A 21,495-nucleotide genomic window follows, 5' to 3' on the forward strand; every position below is an offset into this window, starting at 1 on the left:
TCACCCTTTCTCTGCATACCTGGGGAGAAGAGCCATGGCTAAAATTCAGCATTAATCTTTTCTTTAACATTCCACATCTGCTTTAATAAAGAATAAATTCTGATTATGCAAATACTATGCCACATAATCTTCCTACCTAGAAGAAACAAAAGAAATTTATTTATCCTGCAACAATCTGTTGTTCAGGTCCTCTCAAAAATTGTCTTTTTCTTCGTGTTTTTCTTCTCATACACATGAAAGGTGAAGTGAAATATTTTCCTGCAAATGATTTGTTCCCTTTAAAAGGAAGAGATAGCAATTAGTGTGATAACTTCGTCATGCATGTGACTTCCACTACACTAATCACGATTTTGGGGAGCTTTCTTCCTTTCCTTTGGTTGCTTATAGCTGGACTTTGTGTCAAAGCTGTAACAGACTTCTTCCTTTATGCCGGAAAAGGCTGATAAAAAGTGATAATTCTTAGGACATGAAGATCTGTACAGAAGTGCTGTTACTGAAGTTTGTTTTTAACTTTAACCCAATTTGTTGTTGTTAAATATAACCCAAACAACTACTCATATTTTATTAATAACTCTTGGGTTTTGAAAATCTGCACAGTTACTTTTAGACGGTTAAGTTGGAGAGAAAAATTCTATTTAAAGATCAAATGCACAGCTCTGTGCCAGTGACCTTGGGTTTTCTCTTTATGGAGTGAAGCAGGCCAAAAATTACCTCTCTCTGTTTTTTTCCAACAACTAAGGGCTGTTTTGGGGTGACTAGATCAAATTTGCGTGTCTAGTTTTTAGACCTTTATAAGGAGAGATGAATCCTACTATTAATATTTGGTCTGAAAGAAGTTAATGGTTGGAAATGTCAGTAATAATTACATACTCCTTACTTGCTTAAGCTGGGCTTGAAGCATGTGGGAATGTGCTCTGCTGCTTGGTTATCAGAAACCACTCCCATTCTTGATGATCTTGCACCTGTGAAGATACAACTCTTCTCATGCTCACATCATGGAGAAAGTTAAATTTTAAAAAGGGATTTTTAAGTGGAAGTTGGCAGTTGTGGGAACAGGTCTGGGGTTTTTTGGCTGCTGCTGTTTAGTAGAAGTTCACTGAGTAAGTCAATTGAAAGTTCATCTGATTTGTTAGGAGAATGTGCTTTCCTAGAGGCAAACTCATGTCATGCCACTTGACTTGAAGTTTGGCATGTCTTGTATCTGTCAGTCTAAATACCTGGTTTGCTTTCATTTAAGCCTTTGCAGACCTAGAAGGAGTTCAGTCTGCAGGATAATTTCTTTAGGTCTGCTTGAAATTGGTTTCTGTACACTAATAGGATTATTCTTTCTAGGAATAGATTATCCTTGAATGCAAGTGCCCTTTTAGCCAAAATGGAGGTAAAGCTGTTTCTTAACATTAATCCACCAAAACACCAGTTCAATGAACTGTAGTGAAGCTTCAGTTGTACTTCAGAAGACCTATAAAAGTTTTTTTTGGAAACTGACAAGGAACAGCTCTTAATTTTGGTCTTTTTCCCTTTTGTTTAGACATGAACAGAACATTTCCAGATAATGTAAAATTCCGCAAAACCGCCGATCCATGTTTGCAACATGCACTCTACAACGTGTTGGTAGCATATGGGCATCACAATAAAGCAGTAGGATATTGTCAGGTGGGTAATCACTGTTCTGTAAACACTGCTGCATTTCACCAGTGCTGACTGCTCTTGTCCATTTGAATGTATGTTTTGGAAGCATACTCACAAACTATTTCTGTTAATAAACTGGCCCTGAGAGGTTTTGGTGGGGGGGCAGGGTATGAATAGCTTCAGGCAAATTCAGATATCCTTCTGAATTTCTTGTAGCCAGCTTGATAATTCGGTTCCATTTGTTAGCTGCAACATAAGTAGTTGCTTTGGAGAGCAAGAGGGAGTGAGCTTGCCTTTCCCTCGTCCTGCCAGCTTTCCCCACACAGTCCTTGGTATCTACAAGGCATCATGAGATCTCAGTTTCTTGTGTTTTCACTGTCACATTTTTCAAAGTACAGAAAGACCAGCATTAATGTGGTATCGTGTGCTTGGGGGCTGATAGCATTATTTAGTGCCATCTCCCAGTATAGATAATACAAGTAGGAAGAAAGCTTCTTTGAAATTCAACCTGAGATTGCTTTGATGGCAGCTCAGGAACGCTTCTGTTGTCACTGTCAAGTACTGTAGAGTTTCCTGTGGGACACAAAGAACATAAGTTGATTCATGATAGTCTGACAGTCAAGAAAAAATGTGTCTTTCTTTAAGGATCTTACAGAACCAGGCACTGTTATCAGCAACATGTGCTTTCAGTTCACTTATTAAGTTCTCTCCTGTCTCCTCCGGTTCCTGAGCAAGAATGTGTGTGCTAACATATAGCTCATTTTAGCTGAGAAAGTTATGTAGTAAATACAACTACTCCAAAGTTGAAAGAATATGAACAGTATTTTTTAAATCTTGAGAGGAGAAGACTTAGAGGGACTTAAATGTGCAATGAAGTCTCTGAAAATAAATTTTTTTTCTTGTGTACCCCAACTAGTTTTAGTACAGAAATTTACTTCCATTCGTAAAAAGAGGAATGATTTATATTATTTTAAGTAATACCTATTTATCAAAATATAACTATAATATGTTGATAATAACAGAAGGGGTAGAATTATGAATACTCCATTTTGCAAGTGTCAGGTTTCTATATAGAGGTGGCTAAACACAACAACAACACACAACTTCTAAACCATAGTAGCTTCTACATGTCCAATTGTTAATAAAATATTTTGGTACCTGTACTGTTTAATGGGCTAATGAAAGAAGAACACTTGAAAGACCCTTGTGTGGGTTCTTTGCACATCTGGTCTCCTTGCAGGATCAGTGCTATTATATGTATCTGTGGAGGACTGGAGGTATTATGGAAGAAAATGGTTTGTACACAGCCTTTGTGTGAGTTAAGCAGCAAAAGCTTCTAAAAGCTGCTGGAACTGCAACATTTTGCTTTATGTGTTTGGGTCAGACATTCTCCTCCTGCAGCCTCACTATCTACCTGCAGGTTTATTGTGTTTGTAGTGCTCATCTAATACAGCTGTGTTTGGGTTCTGATCAAAGCAACAGCCACTTTCAGTTGCATTGGGCTTTAGAATAAAAAAAAAAAAAAAAAGGCAAAATTGAAAGTGTAGACTGCTAAGCCTTTTCTTTTAATTTTCCTCTCCTTGATCTTTGTTAATAATTCTTGTGTGCAGGTTCAGCAGGTTACTCAACCAGTGGCCTTCATTACCAGAATTGATTGAATATGCAGACTTTGTAGAACTGTAGTAATTTAGCCCTTAATCAAAAGTAGTAAGCTAGAAACTCTTAAGATAAGTGCATGCATCTCAAAACCTTTCTATTTCAGGGCATGAACTTCATTGCTGGATACCTGATTCTTATTACAAAGAATGAAGAGGAGTCTTTTTGGTTACTAGATGCTCTTATTGGAAGAATATTGCCTGGTATGTTAAAAGTATAGTTTTATTCATATATTGGAGCTTGGCTTTTATCTTTGCATTCTTCTCCAGCTGTAGACAGTAACTGCATCTGGTCTGTTCAGGAGCTCTGAGTTCCCTTGCCTGGTCTCTGGGTTTGCAGGAGGTGTTTACACGATCAATTTTGCCCCATGTATAAGCTGAACCTCACTGCACATGTGAGGTACTTTAAAACCAGAAACAGATCAGGTTTTACAGCTGTATTTTTACTCCTGTGAAATGCATTTGGGAATGTTTTTTCTTGGGATTTAATTATAGAGGGAGAATGGTTTTATCGTGAATTCCTATGAGCATTGCACAGTCTGACTACAGATACACCTTTAATGTAGATGGAAGGTCTCATTGGAAGACCAGTAGAAAATGGAGGACTGATTCCTTATTGGCCTAGTTTTGCTTTTGCACAGATTTTTATCTCAATTAAAAGGTGGAGGTGGAATTCAGTATGGCACTGTCTACTAGGTACTGGTCAAGGTTGATTGAAACTTTCACTTTTTCTTCTGTCTGCTCATGTTTAAGATTAAACAACAAAAAAAAATTTAGTTCCCTATTAAATAGAAAGTAAAGACCTTGAGAAATAAAGAAGAACAGCTGAAAGATTCTCTCATGCTTTTGAATCACTGTAAGAAGTTATTTTACATTGAATGCGCCCTGTAGGAACTTGGATTTTCCTTGTGTGGAAACAGCGGTTGGACTTTGTTTCCAGACTGAAAGAGTAGAGACAGGCAGGGAATGCTATGAGTTGTTCAGTCAGTCTGCAAATATTTAATATTATGCAGCCTTGAAGTTTACTTTCAAGCTGTAAAAATAGTCTAAAGAAATCAACTGCCTGTTGCTTTTGTTCAGCCTTGAGAGCTCTAAGCTGTGCAAACAGGTAGGAGACAGGGCTGCTGTCTGCCCTGGGACCTGCCCCTGCCCTGCATGGGTATTTGTCTGCTTTGACATCCCTGTGTCAGGGACAAGGCACTCGGTAAAAGGCAGGTTTATTGTGAAGTGATGTGTGGAAACTCTTGCTGTTAATCCTTTCAGTAGTCTTACACACTTTTTTTGAGGCAAAGGAGGGGGAGTCAGAATTTTGTTTGTTGTTTCTGGCAGGGAACCTAATTCACTTTATCAGAAAACCTTCATTTTTATATATCCTTCTACACTTTACTGATACTTGTGGTAAAAGTTGTTCTTATTTTTCCCTCCTAGCTGTTGACTTTATCTTAGGCAGGTAGCATTGGTGATGAGAAGAAACTCATAACATGAAATGCAATTACTGTGTGTAAAGTAGGTGTATATTTACTGCAGTTATAGGTGTATTTTTACTTTTCTGTAACAAGATTGTTGTTACTGACTTTAGCCTGTGTCCAACTAGGCAATATGAATCTTCTATATAGTATGAATATTTTTATTGAATAATACAAGGATTTATTGACAGAAAATTTGTTGCTGATGCTCTTTTTCCCTGCCCCAGAATTAAAAATATATTTTTATCCCTTCTATTCCCACCACTCTCCAATATAGTTTGATTTGTTTATTCATAAAAGTCAAAGCATGACAGATAAAATAATTGGCATAATTTCAATGAAATACTGTGTGTGCATATGTGAGAGAAAGATTCAGACAGACCATATTCATAAAGCAACTCACTCAGGTAAATGATTACTGCCTGTTAACAGTGCAAGGTATTGCACATTGCAGTTTTAAGCCCTTTAATTAGTTGTTAGGGAAGCAGAGAAGCACCTCTCAAGATCTTGTAGATCTTGAATGTTTTCCAGGTTTTCAGAGGGAAGACTAGGAATCAGTTTTGTTGGATCTTGTCAGTTGAATTAGCCAACATTTCCCCATTAGTTTGGTTGCTGATTTGATTTTCCTGATTTGTTTGGACTATACTATACATGTTTTCCTCATGTCATTGCACCAAATATACCTCCAGGTCATGTCCTCATTTTTGAGTGTGTCCTGTCAGTTCCAGTTAAATCAGTGGTGCTTTAGGACAATTTAGAAATCCATTCTGTGCCCTCTGCCGTGTCCTTGTGGGTGCTTCCTCCCCTGCCCACACACATTTAATTACAGTAAAGAGCCACTCCAGAACCGTGGTGCTGACAGTGGTTTTCTTGGTCAGCAGATGAACTAAGCCAGCCACAGATCAATGGCATTGATTGGTAAATGTACAGTGTGACAGATGGGAACATTCTGGGCAAGTGACAGAAAATGGGACTCCATCAGTAAAGGTTTTCTGGCTGAATTGTTCTGTCACATCCAAATGAAAATAACACAGCTGGGAGAGAGAGCCAGTAAATTAGGCTTTGGTTGATTGGTAAGAGGAGTTGTGTGCATGCCTTTCATTTGGCTGAACTTTCATTTATCCAGCACTGCTGGATACAGCTGGGTGAGGCCAGAAAGTTCCTGCTTCTGCTGAGGGCAAGCCCATGCATTTCTGCCTGTTGTCTGTCAGCAGCTCAGCCAGGGATTTGGAGGGATTATCATTTAAACACTGCAAGGGGGAAGAGAATTATTTGTTTAACTGAAGTTTTGGTGTTACCAAGTTGTTTTTATTCCCAGGCTCATTCAGGCAGATGGCTGGAGCACACAGCATTGCCCACAAGAAGCAGTATAGATTCAATTCCAGCTCAGAGTGGATATGCCTGAAGTTTGTACACAGCATAGCTCTGATGTTTCTGTTCTGTTCATCTCTGATCCTTGTTGAGAAGTTCTGAGGATTTTTTTGTGCTGTTAAGGAAAGAGTGGGGAGATTGATTTAGAAAGCATTGGGTAGGTAGGACCTTTTAACTGTGGTACTTCAGTATGTAAGTAAAGGAGTATACTTGTCATATTTTACATATTTGTGGTCAAATGGTGAGCTTATGAGAAGAAAAACTCAGCAACTTGGTCTCATTTTAGCATGACAGTTGTGCTTACATATACAAGAATAATCCTCCCTTCCACCTTCAGTGGTTTTCTGGAAGCAATTGTGTATATCAGTGTATACTCTAACAAATCTACTGGACTATTATACTGGAGTTACTCTTACTGAAAAGTAGCTGTAGAGTATTTCTCCTGTGGTTAACAGAGGTCTCATGAGTTCTGCACTACCCCATTCATGGCCAACTTGATATCCTTTTATTTTAGTGTCAATGCCAACTTTTGAGGGTGAGAAAAGTCCCCCTCTCTTTTGTGCTTACTTTTCATGCATTTGTAGCATGCAGTCAATTGGTTTTGGAAGTTTTTTGTATGGCTATGACCCTTTAGTCAAACTCTTCTTTTGCATGAAACTTTCCTCTGTTCCTGTTTTAGCCTAGAAATTTTTCTGTGTGCTTGTTCCAGTTTCTATTTTTGTAAACCTGATCACAATGGCACACTTTTATTTTCTGGTGGAGAATCAGCTAGTGCCTTGTGCAGTGGCTCTTTTCACAGTGGAAAGTGTTTTCCTTAAGAGAGAAAAGCTGTAGGATTTCCCTTGCCTTTTCTCTCTAGTGGCACTCTGGTTTTGATTTGTGATCTCCATCATAATGCATGTGCTGTTCCTTCTCTCTTATTGTCAACAGAAGTTTTTTCCACAGCATTTAGGAATTCATAACACCTTTTTGCTGAAGTTTATTTGCACATTCTTGTTGTTTTCAATGTCATTATGTCTCTTACTCCAGTCTTTCCACCGTCACTTTGTTGTGCTTTGTGTATTGACATGGGTCAATACACAATGGGTCAGTTTCTCTTGGTTTAGTGTTGTCAATAAATACCCGCTTTTTCTTTTTCTCTAATGTTCTTAATAAAAATCTTAAATGAGGTGTAGCATTCTTCAAGAATCAGTCTCAATAATTATTAGCAGCAATAACAATCTTCCTTCAGTCTCATTACTTTTTAGCAGCCTCTACTAAAATTTTTTTACCCATGTGTACTGCCTGGTTGTTTATAAAACATAAAAAGAGCAGAGTTTTGAATGATTAAATGGTCACCAGAGCAGTAGACTGCACTGAAGTAGCTGGCATTAGCTGCAAGTGCACAAGGTGCAAAGCAAGGTGCCACTGGTGTGCAGTGTAGTGCCTGCTGGCTAAGGCAGGTGGCTGCATGCTGAGAGAGCAGGTATCTCCCATCTTTGTTCAGCTCTCTGGCTCGCAGTTGTATCAGCCAGAGACTCCCAGGTTGCACAAGAGATTAGGCAGGGTAAGAGACAAGAATATTTGAGCTGAATGGCATCATAGCTACATGTCAAACTCTTGAATATCCTTCTCTTTTGAGTGATTCATGTTATAATAATCTTTTGAGTCTCATCATACAGACTTCCAGATTTCAAGGGAAGGACCATTTGGGAAATGCAGAAGGCTGTACTAAGCTGTAAAGTATTTCTGTTTAGACTGTTTGCTTTTAATTGCAGTTGAGCCTGTATTTATGTTGTTCTTGTGGCTGAATTTATTTAAATACCCTAATTGGGCATTGCCAGGGAACCTCTGAATGCAGAACTGGCTTGGCAGCTGCATCTTTTCAGATCTGCATCTCCAAAGGGAGTGGACCTCTTCACAGGAAGTGTTTTTATTTAGCTGTGCAGGTAGAAAACACTGCTAGACCTAAACTGAGCTGAATTTGCAGCCTAAGATGGGGAGTGTTGTGATGAAAAGCATTTCCTTTCAGAGAGAAGATTTGAGCACCTCAAGCATGTGCTTTTGGTGTGGAAAGCTCCTTTTAAGGCTATGTGTGACATGCATGACACCATGTTTGCCAAGTTGTTGTTAACAACTGAGCTTTATTTTTATAGTACCATCAACCCAGAAAATTTCAGCAGATTGATCAGTTCTGGGCTGCTTCTTTATCTTCCTCTGGCAGCTCTCAGCTACAGGTGTGTGAGTTGGCAGGATTCTCACTCATTGTGTCATTCCTCTGTGATTGCATTTGAAGCATAGTGGTGTGCCCCTCTGGCCTCCAACATCACATCTAGCACTCAGAAACAGGAGCATTTTGCTGGTCAGCTGAACAATTAAGAGTTTTGAAATATGGGACTCCATCATGTTCTGCTGTTAACCCCCAGCCACGATGAAAGCATTAATGCTGGAGCATTAGAGGTCAGTTGAATATACCTAGGAATTAAGCATGTCCTGTTAAGTTGAAGGTGGAATAAAGGAGTCATGTGCCTGTATTTAGAAACCATGATAAGCCTGAAATCCTTATTACTTACGAATCTGAACTGCTAGGGGATTTGTGAGACTTTAGCAAGCAGGAAATAAGCAACTGATGAGGTTTTTTTTCTTTAAAATTACACAGGTAATAACATTTGAAATAATTTATTTAGTTTGTGTATCATATCTCCCACCAAGTCTCAAACCTCATCAATAAAAGAACAATCTCATTATTTAGGTGTGTTTTAGGTGGCAGGGTAGAACTCTTACACTTTTGTGTGAAACAGAAGTTTGCTGTACATGACAATATCTACGCTGTCAGCCTTACTTTTGTGAGGAAGCATGCAGCAAAAGCACCCCTAGTGTTTAAAAACACTGAAGAATATTGTGTTCCTTGGCATGTGTCTTTACACTGCTGTATTTACACTGGAAGCAGGACCTGTTCCACCAAGGCAAAGTCAAGAATGTCTCCTTCATTCTGACAAGCAAGCCTTCATTGATATAATTTGATTATGTTAAACTTGAAGTATCTTCAATAGGCCATCCATGCACTACTCTATGTGGGACTGCAGCCTTTGGCTGTCTGTGCAGATGTGCTATTTGCTTGTTTTTCTACCCAGTAAATCAAAGTGTCCTCCCTTTCAAAAGCCATCAGCAGAATAACTTGTCAGATGAAATCTTAGTTCAGCTAGGATTGATCAAAGGTAGAATTCCCTGGCTGCATGCAAAGGAGGAAGTTAGGTAGAGTGGCATAAACACAGAAGTGTGGGTTTGGGAGAAGAGGTCCTGGGTTTTTTGTGATGTGGAAGAACCTATTAGTGGCCAAGCCTTAGTATGCAGCACAAGGCTTAGTTTGTGCTTTATATTTTATTAGAGTAGCTATGTTGGAGGGAAGTTCTATTTTCTTTTTTAATATTTATTTTATTTTTATCTAATGGCTTGAGTTGTGAAAGCACTTTTGAGCATTTTGACAGAGCCATCTCCATGCTGAAGGGACTGTTTTGTTCCACCTGCAGAGTTAACGCAGCACAGCCGCAGCAGCTTTTTTTGGGTTTTGTTTTTTTGGGTTTTGTTACTTTCTGATGGTCAGCCGGGGCTCTGTATGTTCAGTTACAATTTTAATAAATGAACCTTCCTGAATATGTCACGTTGACATTAAGAAGCATAACATATCAGCTGACAAATGTATGATGGGTTATACATGCTCAAAGCGGATCCCAGTATAGTTTTATATTTTAACTTGTAAATCCCCATAAAATGTATTAATATGTTTGAAGTTATCTGTGTATTAAATACCAGAACTCATAAAACTGGAAATGTAACTGGAAATCTAACTTTACATACAAAAAGCCAGATTAGAAAATACTAATTCTTCCCATTGTGGCCTTTCAATACTTAAAGAGAACTTCAAAAAAAGGTGGAGAACAACTTCTTAAAGGAGCAGATCATGATAGGACAAGGGGGAATGGTTTTAAATTAAAATAGGAGATGCTTAGATTAGATGTCAGGAGGAAATTTTTTACTCAGAGGATAGTAAGGCAGTGGAACAGGCTGCCCAGAGAAGTTGTGGGTGCCCGTCCCTGGAAGTGTTTAAGGCCAGGTCAGGATATCTGAGAGGTCCCAGACTTGGTTTGAAAGAGCAACCCTGCCACCACTGCTAGTAATGTATTCAAACTGTAAATCAGTCTCATTAAAAACACTTGCTATATTTTTAAATTGGAATTTAAGTTGTCCTAATTTGCAGGTATTGCTTTTTTTGAAGTCTTTCTCCTATTATATTGAAAGGCCCACAATGCCTAGTGTGCTTTCTCTATGACTTTGGTGACTTTACTTTTCATTTTTCTTCCATAAATGCTACAAATAAAGAGGTTCTTTACAGAACTCAGTTTTTCTAAATATGACCTTTTCTTTAATGTCTTTTCCAGTTCTTCAACTGCCTGAATTGTAAATATCAGAGCTGGGTGGAGTTTTCTAACCTCAGTTTTGCTAATGTCATAATCAGAGATGATATATTCTCTCTTCAGTAGTGAATATATCCAAGGATTGCTTTGGCGTTTTTGAGCTATGATGTGCTTACTCTGGATTTTTATTGTATTTGCAACTTAAGATACTGCAAAATTGAGTTTTTCAAAAGTTCAACTCTGTTAAGTGTTCGGTTTTTTAAAATATGTCATGGTAGAAAGAAGCACTGACTTGATACTGTTTCAAAATATTGTGTAATGCACATGCAGCACAGGTAGCAACATAAAGAATGTGTTGGTGTAAGGAGATGTGCGCTGGGAGTTAAGAAAATTAAATTAAGAAAATCATGTACAGTAGTGACTTTTGTCTACCTCAGTGTACAAGATGTGAATGTTTAGTTTGAGAGAGATGCTTAGAAAATGCAGCCTTGGTTAGAAGTATATGTGCTGGTCCAGCTCTGTGTTTTAAGGTGCTTCTGTCCCAGTCTCACGTTGTGTGCTCAGCGGCCCCCATGGTGTGACACTAGCATTCTTGTGAAGAGCTGATGAAAGTAAGAATGGGGTTCTTCTTAAGCATGAGAGGATATCACTGCTGTGTTTTGTGCCGAGTTGTTAAGAATAACTTGTCAGTGTGGTCAACTGATAAAATACCTATTCTTCCTAATCCCATGGAGGAGTTACAAACAGAGATCCAGGAATCCTTATTCAGCTGAAGTCATCAGTCATTAAGACTCATTGTACAGTGGTAAGCTTTTTTTTTAAAGTTTGTTTCCTCAACAGGCATGATAAGCAGTTGTAGTTTTCAATGCTTGTTCTTGCATTTCCTCTCTGAGGACATTGGTGATAAAAGTCTGTCAAAGGGTTTTCAGAGTTAAGGCCTTGGCTCCTGGGTCAGCCCCATAAGCTGCAGACTTCTCCAAAGCATGCAGCTCTTTAGGCAGGCAATATTCATGGGGTGCAATGACTGGAGTCAGGCCAGGCTATTTGGAAACAGCCAGTGGGGAATATTTTGTGTGTAGTGTGTCTGTCAGCTCAGTGATACTGTGAAAAACTGCTATGCACAAACGTAGCCACTCCAATGGTAGCAGATATGGAGAGGGGAGAGAGGGAGGAGAGGAGAGCTGGCCAACAGTATTTTGCTCAGTCATATCTAAGCTATATGGGAGTGGTTTGGTATCTATAACTTTAGGCTGGACTAGTTTTAAATTATGCAAATGTCTGTACTGAGCAACACATAATAGAACTGGTGCATAAATAAATAATTAAAATAGCCAGTTTCATTCTCTGTAACTCGAATGTCTGAAAGTTGCATTTGTGTTTTCCAAACACCTGCTGCTAACTTCAGTTTGTTTCTCCGAGGAGTTATACATTGAGTCTTTGTTTCTTTGTATTTCGTCTCTGTCTTCTGTAATGTCTGGAAGGATGACATCTTTGCCTGCCTTTCCATTGTCTTTCTAATCAACAAGCATCCTTGTTCAGTTTCCAAATGGCAGGTAGCTACTACATCTGCTCAGAATCCCACTGTGCTCTGTGAAATGCAGATGGGAAACCAAAGGCTCTTTCAGCTCCCTGGGATCTGTTTTCCAAGTTTGGGACTAGAAGCAAAAGATGAATACAGGCAGATGGCATTATGTAGAAACAAAGACTGCCTTTTTGTGCTGCTGGAAAGGTGTTAATAGTAAGTAATTTCTCAAGATACATTACTCTAAATTCTGTGTAATCTCAATATCAACCAATAAGGATCTATAAAATGCTTGCATTCCCATTTTTTTAAAGATAGTTCAGCCATCCAAAATAAATTTGATTTCCTTATGTTTTCTTAAAGCCAATGTTCAGTTGTGAATGATACAGCTAATGCTGGTTGTTGTGTGAGTTCAGTACCCCAGGACAGAAGTTCAGTCAGTTTAGTTTGAAGGAAGAGATAAAATATAACTTGGGTCTGTTGCTTGGTTTGTTAGAGGTCTTTGTTTTTTCTGTTCCCTAGAAAATGAGGAACTTGTGCTTTAAAAATGGCATAGTTAAGAGGTTGTAGCTTGCCATTTAACCACATATCTGCAGGATATCACTCTGGCCAGGACACCTGCAGGGGTCACTCTGGCCTGATCCTGCAAAAGAATTGGCAGTACTCTTGGGTTTCCTCCTTTTCCTGTTGTGGCTTGATTTCTTCCCAAATGTAGGTTGTTCGGCTTTTAATGTAAGGCTCCTGATGTAGATACTTAGAAGGCACAAAAGCTGATATGTTTTAAATGTTTATATTTTCCCCCTACAAATGCACATGATGGAATCTGTTTTGGGTTTGACTTGAAACGTAGGAAATGTAGAATGGAGTGCTTTTCATGAAATTCTGTTCATGGAAACCTCTGAGTTGTTGTGCCAGCCCTTAGGCCTGCTCTGTTTCCCTCCTGGATTTCAGTGAGGTACGGTGGCAAATGGTATCTCCAGCAAGGAGACATTATTGAATGGTGCTTGGTGGTATAAAAATGAACCATTTCTGTTACTATGGGAGAAGAGAGAACATTACTATCATCTCACACACACACACACCCATCCCAGTTCTCATGGACATTTATAAACATATTCTTGTGAATAAAATACTTTACATTGTGTGGACTGTGAGAAAAGTTAAATCAGCCAATTTTTAACTTTCCAGTTGGTTTGGATATCCGAGACAAATCATTCTGTTCCAGGCTGGGCTCTGTAGGCTCTTGAAATTATAGAAATGCTGGAAGATAAGCAGCAGAGCTGAGGTCTTGTTTTGGGTATTTTTGTAGCACTTACAGATTTAGTTCCATAGGAATGTGTATATTTAACCTGACATATACACAACAGACCGGAAGGATTTTTTTTTTCAACTTGTGTAGCTCTTGACTCCTAGAGATAATTTAAGACTATAAGAGTATTGCTTCTTAAACTTTTATTTTTGGAACCTCTTAATCTATTTGTAACAGAGAACAAGGTCATAGAGTCCCTACAAGCTTTATCCTTATTTCCTGCAAATCTTATTACTGTTCTGGAGCACAAGCAGCCAGTTATGTCTTAGTCCTGGACATGCTGGTAAGATCCAGAGGCGCTACCTATCGTGACAGGGAGACAGTGAAATGTGGTGTTAGCAGTGTCTCTGCCAGGACAGGTTTCCAGCTCAGTGACTGCATGCCACAGGCAGTGCAGTGTTAGCAACAAAAAGCCCTTTGAACAAGGGAAAAGGTCCCTTCATGTGGTCACCTGTGTTGTACAGTAGCAATAAAGTAGCTGGCAGCTGGCGAAGCTGGCTTTTCCTGTTTGCTGCTTGACTCCAAGAAGCAGCAGCTGATGATCCCAGCAGAGCCACAGGGCTACACTGCTGATCAGGGTCAGGATTTTGATGAGGAAGGAGCACTTGGCAGGATGAATTCCATGTGGGATCCTGCTCACATTGCCCTCTGTTATACTCTCAGGCACTCCTAAATGTAGCAAGGCATCCAAAATCCTTAGGCAGGTACCCAGAACAGACTGGGCAAAGCATACGGGTAAGCAACAAAGGGAAAGCTGAGAGGAAAGTACGGAAAGCCTTGGATCAAGTTGCAGAAGCACTTGAAAATGCCAAATTGCATATTGAGAAACTTGATGTTCATATAGGTATTTTTCTGGAATTTAGTAATAAATTAATAATACAATAATAATTTATAATGCAATATTTCATTTCTCGCCTTCCAGAAAACGTGATGAAAAATAATGTAGTTTGTGATCACCTAAAAATTATCACTTCTGTTTGACCATTTGAAGGAAAATAGGAAACAACCTGGCTATGTATGTTTTTTCAGGGGAATGGTATTTTGTCAGAGGACATTCCTATAAACCACCTAGATCAACAGATATCAACAATATAATTAGCCTATTTTTTTAATTAGTAAGTGGAAGATTGAGAGCAGTTACTGACTCAGGTTTGTTCTGGGTCATCAACTGCTCAGTATTTTGCCAGGTTATTGAGAGGGGAAAAAATAATTAAGATGCTAATTTAATGTGGATCATGCAAATCTAAAATTTCCAAACAGTTTGTAAGATGTAAGATATGTAAGGAATATAAAGCTAATGTGTTTCCATGGTAAATGAGTAAAAATAATTGCCTGCACTGTATTTTCTGAAAAACAGCTTTATAGTGTGGGGGAGAGGTAGGCTTGTGTAGACTTGGTTAAAAACAAGGATATTTTGACTTCTGGGCAGAGCAGCCAATTACAAGATATTAGGAAAGTAGGGCACACAGTGAAGCATTTGCAGCAAGGGAGCGCTGCAGGATTTTTGCTGAGGGGACATTTCCACAAGGCTTAATGACTGGGAATCCCTGGTAAATAAGAAGGGAACAGAAGAGCCATGTGGGTTAAATGTTACCAAGCACTCAGGCACTGAACCAAGTTACAAAATCATTTTCCCTAGTGAAACCAGACGTGGACTGTGAAAGGTGTTCCTTGTAAGTGACCTGTGGGTAAGTTTTGCACAAATATAAGGTCCTCCAGGAATGTTTCTGAAGGATTTCCAAAATGTGGCTTTCCTAATTTGAGGAGCTAATCTTATATATATACATTTATGTATAAAAGTATATATACAGGAAAAATAAATAGAAAATTGTAATTACATATTAATTATGTGTAATAATTATAATTAATACCTACATTAACTATAATTAACATACAACAATTACATGTAAATATGTCTTGGGTGCAGATTCTTTTAACCTAACTTCTGTTGTGAACTGGCAGCTAATATCCTGAAAACCCCTGCTGCTCAGTTATTGGTATTTGCATAAATCGTTTATCACTCCTCCCACTGGTTCTGCAGCAGGGCTGGGCTGAACATTGCCGTGCTGTGTCCCAGGGCACATGGGAGCTGCTCCTGCTCCACCAGGAACAGCAGGGGGCTGCCCCAGATAGATGAATAGCTCCTTTTTTCTCCCTCTCCAGCAGTACAATCTAACAGACTTGAATGAAAGTTTAATTTACACCAAAGCTTCCTGGCTGCTTCAGTAATTTGTGAAGTATCCACATCATCTGTAGGTTAACTTTTTGCTTCCCAGCTCTCAAAGAGCTGGGTACGTGTCCAGTTGTGTTCCTGAGAGCGTGACATTTACTGTGCTGTACAGATTAAAAATAGCAGCTGCTGCTGCTTTCAGTGTATCAGATGATTGCAGCAGAGCGAGTGGGCTGCTGGCCTTCCTCCTGAGGACATTTGCCAGTGGTAACTTGAAGATTTCAGTACTCACTTGTTTCAGGAGCACAGATAAAGAGGAAAAAATGGTTTGTGGATGTATGAGAGGACGAAGGATAGGAAGGGGAAAGGGCTTGTTCTGCCACTTGTTATTTGAGATGTGACGATTTCACTTGCATTAAAGCAGCAAGTGAAAAAATAAAAAAATTAAAAATAAAAAAGTATTACATTAAAAAATATGTACTCAGCCAATTAATGTTACTGTTACTGCATTCCAGTTCAAAATGAGCACAGCACTAAATACAACATATGCAGAAAGAGAGGATTTTGTGTTGGTACTGTGGTCATGGTGTGTTTTCAGTACACTTTTCCATGGGATTTTTTGTGTTTAAGGTGTTGGAGCTTTCCCTACAAGCAATTGAAAGGCAGATGGTTAAAGAATTTTTTGAGTGGCACTGACTTGTTAGGTCTGTAGAGGAGTTTTACATCTCAGTCTTCAGGGAGAACTCAGACAGAAAGCTAAGTTCCTAAAGATTGAATATGATGCTCTGTAGTACCATTAAAAACTTCTGTAGGTGTTCTAGAGTTTGGACAGAACAAATGTAGAGCAAATAACTCATGGGGTGGGATGTCTGTTCAGGTAAACCATTGGCACAGGAAAGAGTGGAATATTGAACTGCTCTTGTGACATTACAGGAAGTTAAGTGGTTACAGATGTCCTGCATAGTTTGGACGCATTTTTAAACTTACCTGTGACACTGGGAGGCTTTATTAGATTATTTCAGGCAATAGACTTTGCTCTGATTCCTTCACCTCTGTATGAACCATTGGCCTGTGCTGTGTGTCTGGGGCCATTGGTAGAAGCCAGTTAAGACAGAGAAACCTGAATTGCAGCTTTCCAGAATCAGTGGAGGAAAGGAAGGCATAGAAAAGCACTTGTGTTACCACTGATTTCTTTCCATAAACAAAGGTTAACAACATAGGTCTTGTCAGCAAAGTGCTCATGAACTATAAAAAGTTGCTTCCCAGGACTGGAGCAGCCAAATCCAGCTCAAATATTTCTGTCAGCATATAAACCCAAAATACGAGTTTCTTAAACATCTGTGTAATTCTTGTGTCATACTGGGGCATTTGAATACTTATGAATTTAAACATTTTTTCTTTCCTTAAATATACCCAAAGCTACTCCTTTATAAAGCTGAGATGCTTGTTATTCTGCCTGCACCTTGGTAATGAAATTGCTTACCCTGACAAACAGGCTGTGGACTGACAGCCAGAGTGCTCTATTGTTCTTAATTGGGAATTTACCAGTTACTGCAGTGACCCCAAGTGCAGGAATGTAGGTCTTATTTCAGTCCCTGTCTTGCAGGTAAATTAAGTAGGAAGAGATGTTGCCTGAGCAATCTGTAATTCACTTCGTTTCAGAATTATTCAATGAAAAATGGGATTTTCTTGACTCAGAGAGAGGAGAGAAAAACTCCTACCTTAATGGCTAGGTCACTCCTGAGAAGATGGGGAGTGTCCAGCATCTCTGCACAGCCGATGCTCTGAGGAATTTGCGTTTCTAGTTTGACTGGACCTGGTCTAAAGGCTACAGGTTATTGTGGTGGTTTGGGTTTTGTGTTGCCTCTCTGGGTGTTGTGTGGACTGGGAGTTGTGCAGCCCCCCACACAGGAAGGAGGTGGTGGTAATACTGAACTGTTTAAACTTTTGTAGATTAAGCTAGCAGTCAAAAACCACCTAAACAATCCTTCCTTGGGAAGGAAGAATGCATTGCCAAAAAACATCAGAGAGAAAGAAGATACTTCAGTAGGCATGAATGAATGAAGTGTTTGTGTGGAGGGATCAGTCTGGCTGAAAAAGCAGCGCTCTATGACCACAGTGCAGAGATCTTTGTGCTGTGGGTTAATTTACTTCACCTAGGGATTCCTAGGCTCAGAGTGCCTTTATATTCAGTGTTCAGCTGCAGAGGACATTCTCTTCAATTTCATGAAAGGATTATGTGCACAGATTCCTGAGTTTTGATTTCTTCTCTCCAAGATTATTACAGTCCTGCAATGTTGGGCCTGAAAACTGATCAGGAAGTCCTTGGAGAACTTGTGAAAATGAAAGTTCCAGCTGTGGCAGAGCTGATGGAAAGACACGGAGTCATGTGGACCCTAGTGGTGTCACGCTGGTTTATATGCCTGTTCATTGACATCCTCCCAGTGGAGGTAACTGGTAACATAAAGTTCTCTTACTACACCCCTGTTTGTTTCATTTGTACTGCTTTAGTAATTGCTTACTGGAAACCAAGGTTAATCTGAATTCTCTCCTTTACTGCAGACTGTGCTCCGAATATGGGATTGTTTATTCTATGAAGGGTCAAAGATCATCTTCCGTGTGGCCTTAACATTGATTAAGCAAAACCAAGCTTTTATTTTGGAAGCCACGAATTTCCCTGACATTTGTGATAAATTTAAGCAGATCACCAAAGGAACATTTGTAACAGAGTGTCACAGCTTCATGCAGGTAAATTCTCTTCAGCTTTTAGTCATTCCAAATTAAAACCAAGACTGACTTAGAAATGTTTTTCACTGAGCAAAAGATGGATACAGTTAGGAGAAACCTAGCTGTTAGGATTGTTTTTTAAATAAGAAACTCAAACCTTTCTAATACATATATTAAATAATTTATATTTAGTAATTATTATCAATTAAATATTAATAGTTATCTAATTCCATATATAGAAATCCATCCACATTATCTGTCATACAGGGGAAAAAAATTCCTTTTGCCCTTTTTACCAGTTAAGGCAGGAAGTCTGATGAGAATAAAATTTTAGTGCATTTTTCCAGTGAACTGTGGATATTGACCCTGTGCAGTTCACTTTCAGATGAACTGAAAATACAGTATTGTAGAATAAGCACAAAGTGAATTTTAAATTTGCACTGGTAATTGGCTGTAGTGCCTGAACACACAGAATTCTGTTTAGAACAAGATGGTGCTGGCAGGTTCTTATTTCCAGACAGAAACTCATCAAGTTGAAGGTCCAAGTGCTATGACAGTCTGCAAGCTAAGAAATTGCAGTGAGCAATTTCTTTTAAATTATTTACACAGTGGGTGCCACATCAGTATAAAACATTAGATTCAGGGCTTATCTCAGGAGCTGGAAATATAAAAGGTGGTAGCTGCAGAACAAGTAACAGGAGCACATCTGTCATAAATCACTTGGTCAACTCCACTGTCATTGTTTGCTCAGTGTGCACAAACCCACGTCCTGGAGGGTCACACTTACCCCTCAAAGTGTTTCATGCGCACGGCACATCTCTGTGCCTAGGTCAGTCACAGTAGGCTGTCACTTACACTTTCATTATTGTTCATATAGAAGAAAAGTTAGCTTAACTTACTGACACTTTGAAGTCTTTTAATTAAAGGAGCAAGAGAAAAATCACAGGTACAGCTTTAATTTAGAAGGAAGATGTGTGAGGGTTTTTTCCATTCCATAAACAGTTTAGAATAAGAATTTTATTAAACGTTAACTGCCTTAAGAACACCTGTTCAGAGGCTGATGCTAACACTTGTCCTTGAAGGACTTCCCCCCCCCCCCTTTAATTATGTTAAATTTTACACCAGCTATTTTTAGAAAATCAACCACCTTTTTCTTGCAGTTACCTTGAGTAAAAGCATTTTAACTGTTATTTATTGTAGTAATGGGGCTTTGAAGACAGATAAACAATTTAGGTTTATCTTCTGTAACTTTGAAACTTTTGTGCTTGGATGTTTGTTGGGTTTTTATCAGCAGTACAGGTGTTAGTAGCAGTAGAGGTGATGGCAGGTATCTTTGTGCCTCCTCCCCAGAAGAGAACCTTAGCCTTCAGTTTGAAGGTTTCTTTGCCAGAAAGCTGTTCTGAACTGGTTCAATTACAGTCTCATCACTGGAGCTGTCATATAACAGCTCCAGAGAACTGAGGTGCCCACACACCTTAACTGTAGCTTAAAGTGCATAAATCTGGAGCTTTGCTTCAGTTTTGTTCACTCAGAAGTTCTAGGTGAAGTAGTGGAAACAAATATATTGTTCTGTAACAACAAGTGAAAACAAAAGAAAAAAACTAACTGAAGATGCGTGCTAGCATTCAGCACCCACCAAGTCCTTACATCCATATCCATTACTGCTCTGGGAAGCCTGGTAGAGAAGAGGAGCAAAGGTAGTGTGTCCTGAAGGATTAAAACTGATTTTTTGCAGTAGGAAGACACCGGTTTCTTTGTGTTCCAGAGCCTGAACCACCTCTGCTGGCACCACACAAGAAGTGCACTAGTGCTGTGTCACATTACCCAGGACAGATTAATATGTTCTAAATCTGCCACTTTCTACCACCAGCCATCTAAAATAATCTCAACTGGACACACATTCAAACCCAGTTTTCTATTTGTGCAACTTACTGCACTTGTTATGAGCTGCAGGTTTACTGTGTGCTTACAGCCCAGTAGATGAAGATGTTACCCTGTTACAGGCAGGCCAAAGAGCAGTGAGCAATTTCACAGTGTGGACATGGAAGCAGGGATTTGACACCTCAGAGAATTTTAGCATGCTGTCCAAAGCCAGCATTTTAACTAACAATTTTCTTCTTTTGCCCTCAGAAAATATTTGCTGATCCTGGAAGCTTCTCCATGGCAACAATCAACAAACTCCGAGAGACTTGCAGGGAGAAGGTGCTTTCTCAGGGATAAATGCCAGATGTAACCAGGTGGTCAGATACTACAGCAATTGACACATTCCTCTAGTTGCACTGATTAAAGCACACTTTAAGTTTTCCATGAATTAATTGACACTTGACCAATTTTTCCTGCCTTTTAAGTAAGTGTGTTAACACTTTGTACTGTATGTCAGATTTGATAACTGGAACTGGTGGTTCTGTTACTGTTTGTTGGTGGTGTGTTGTTTTTATTTTTTAAGGATTAAGGTATCTTCAGACTAGAATGTGATCAATGTCAGGAGGACCCTCCTTTTAAATAAATAATCCCAGGGAATTTTGTAATATTAAAAGCAAACAGATGTAAAAAATTATGTATTACTGTGTTAACTGTGACACTATTACCATTTGTACAAAATAAATTAATTTAATTTGTCAGAACCTGTTTCATGGTGTAGAGTAAATTATGTGATCTGAGTCCTGTCAGTCATCGGATGGAATACAAGCATCTTTTTCCTCACTGCTCTCACTTAAGGAACTCAAATAGAGCAAAGTACAGGGCAAGAGAGCAATCAGTGATCATCACTAGCAGTTGATCTATGCAGTGTGAGATGGAGCAGCTGTAGTGCAGTTCTCCCACACCCGTGGCCCTAAAAATTTGAGGAGAAACATTTGTAAAGACATCCACGAATAGACTTCTTTGACAGGGAAGACACGGCGCAGTTCCTAAGTCTGTATTGGCACCGGGCCACTTCCAGCCCTGCTGGGGCCAGGAGTCTGGGAATTGCTTTCCTGTCCGTACAGAGCCCTCTCGTGGCCAAATTCTCTCCTTCCAGCTGGGGAAACGAGAGACAACTGGAGCACTTTGTGGGGTTTTATGTTCCATGTGCAACAACTACTTTGGAAAGCCTCACCTTAAACAGCACTCCAAGCTCTCTTCATTCCTCGTGCAACGTGGCTTCCCCCTGGCTTGCACATTGAGATTTTTTCATTCCTCAGCAGAAAAAAAATTCCCCTTTTTCAGAGGAAGTAGAGGATTGCTCTTCTAGACAACTCAAGACTGTTACTC

At 39.3% G+C, this 21,495-nt stretch overlaps 1 protein-coding gene across 1 annotated transcript in view; it reads left to right on the forward strand.

Moving 5' to 3' along the window:
- The window catches only part of GRTP1 (growth hormone regulated TBC protein 1), a 34,614-nt gene extending 13,549 nt beyond the window's left edge, over positions 1-21,065 (forward strand). The window contains exons 4-8 of the mRNA XM_054271770.1: positions 1,529-1,653; positions 3,392-3,488; positions 17,794-17,966; positions 18,079-18,264; positions 20,374-21,065. Of these exons, the coding sequence (XP_054127745.1) occupies positions 1,529-1,653; positions 3,392-3,488; positions 17,794-17,966; positions 18,079-18,264; positions 20,374-20,463 (671 nt within the window). The 3' untranslated portion in view covers positions 20,464-21,065. The remainder of the gene's footprint in view (positions 1-1,528; positions 1,654-3,391; positions 3,489-17,793; positions 17,967-18,078; positions 18,265-20,373) is intronic.
- Positions 21,066-21,495: the final 430 nt, after the last annotated feature.

The sequence above is a fragment of the Melozone crissalis genome, unplaced genomic scaffold, assembly GCF_028551555.1.
Source record: "Melozone crissalis strain CALT ecotype California unplaced genomic scaffold, PUWL_Pcris_2 ptg000013l_1, whole genome shotgun sequence".
Taxonomy (NCBI): domain Eukaryota; kingdom Metazoa; phylum Chordata; class Aves; order Passeriformes; family Passerellidae; genus Melozone; species Melozone crissalis.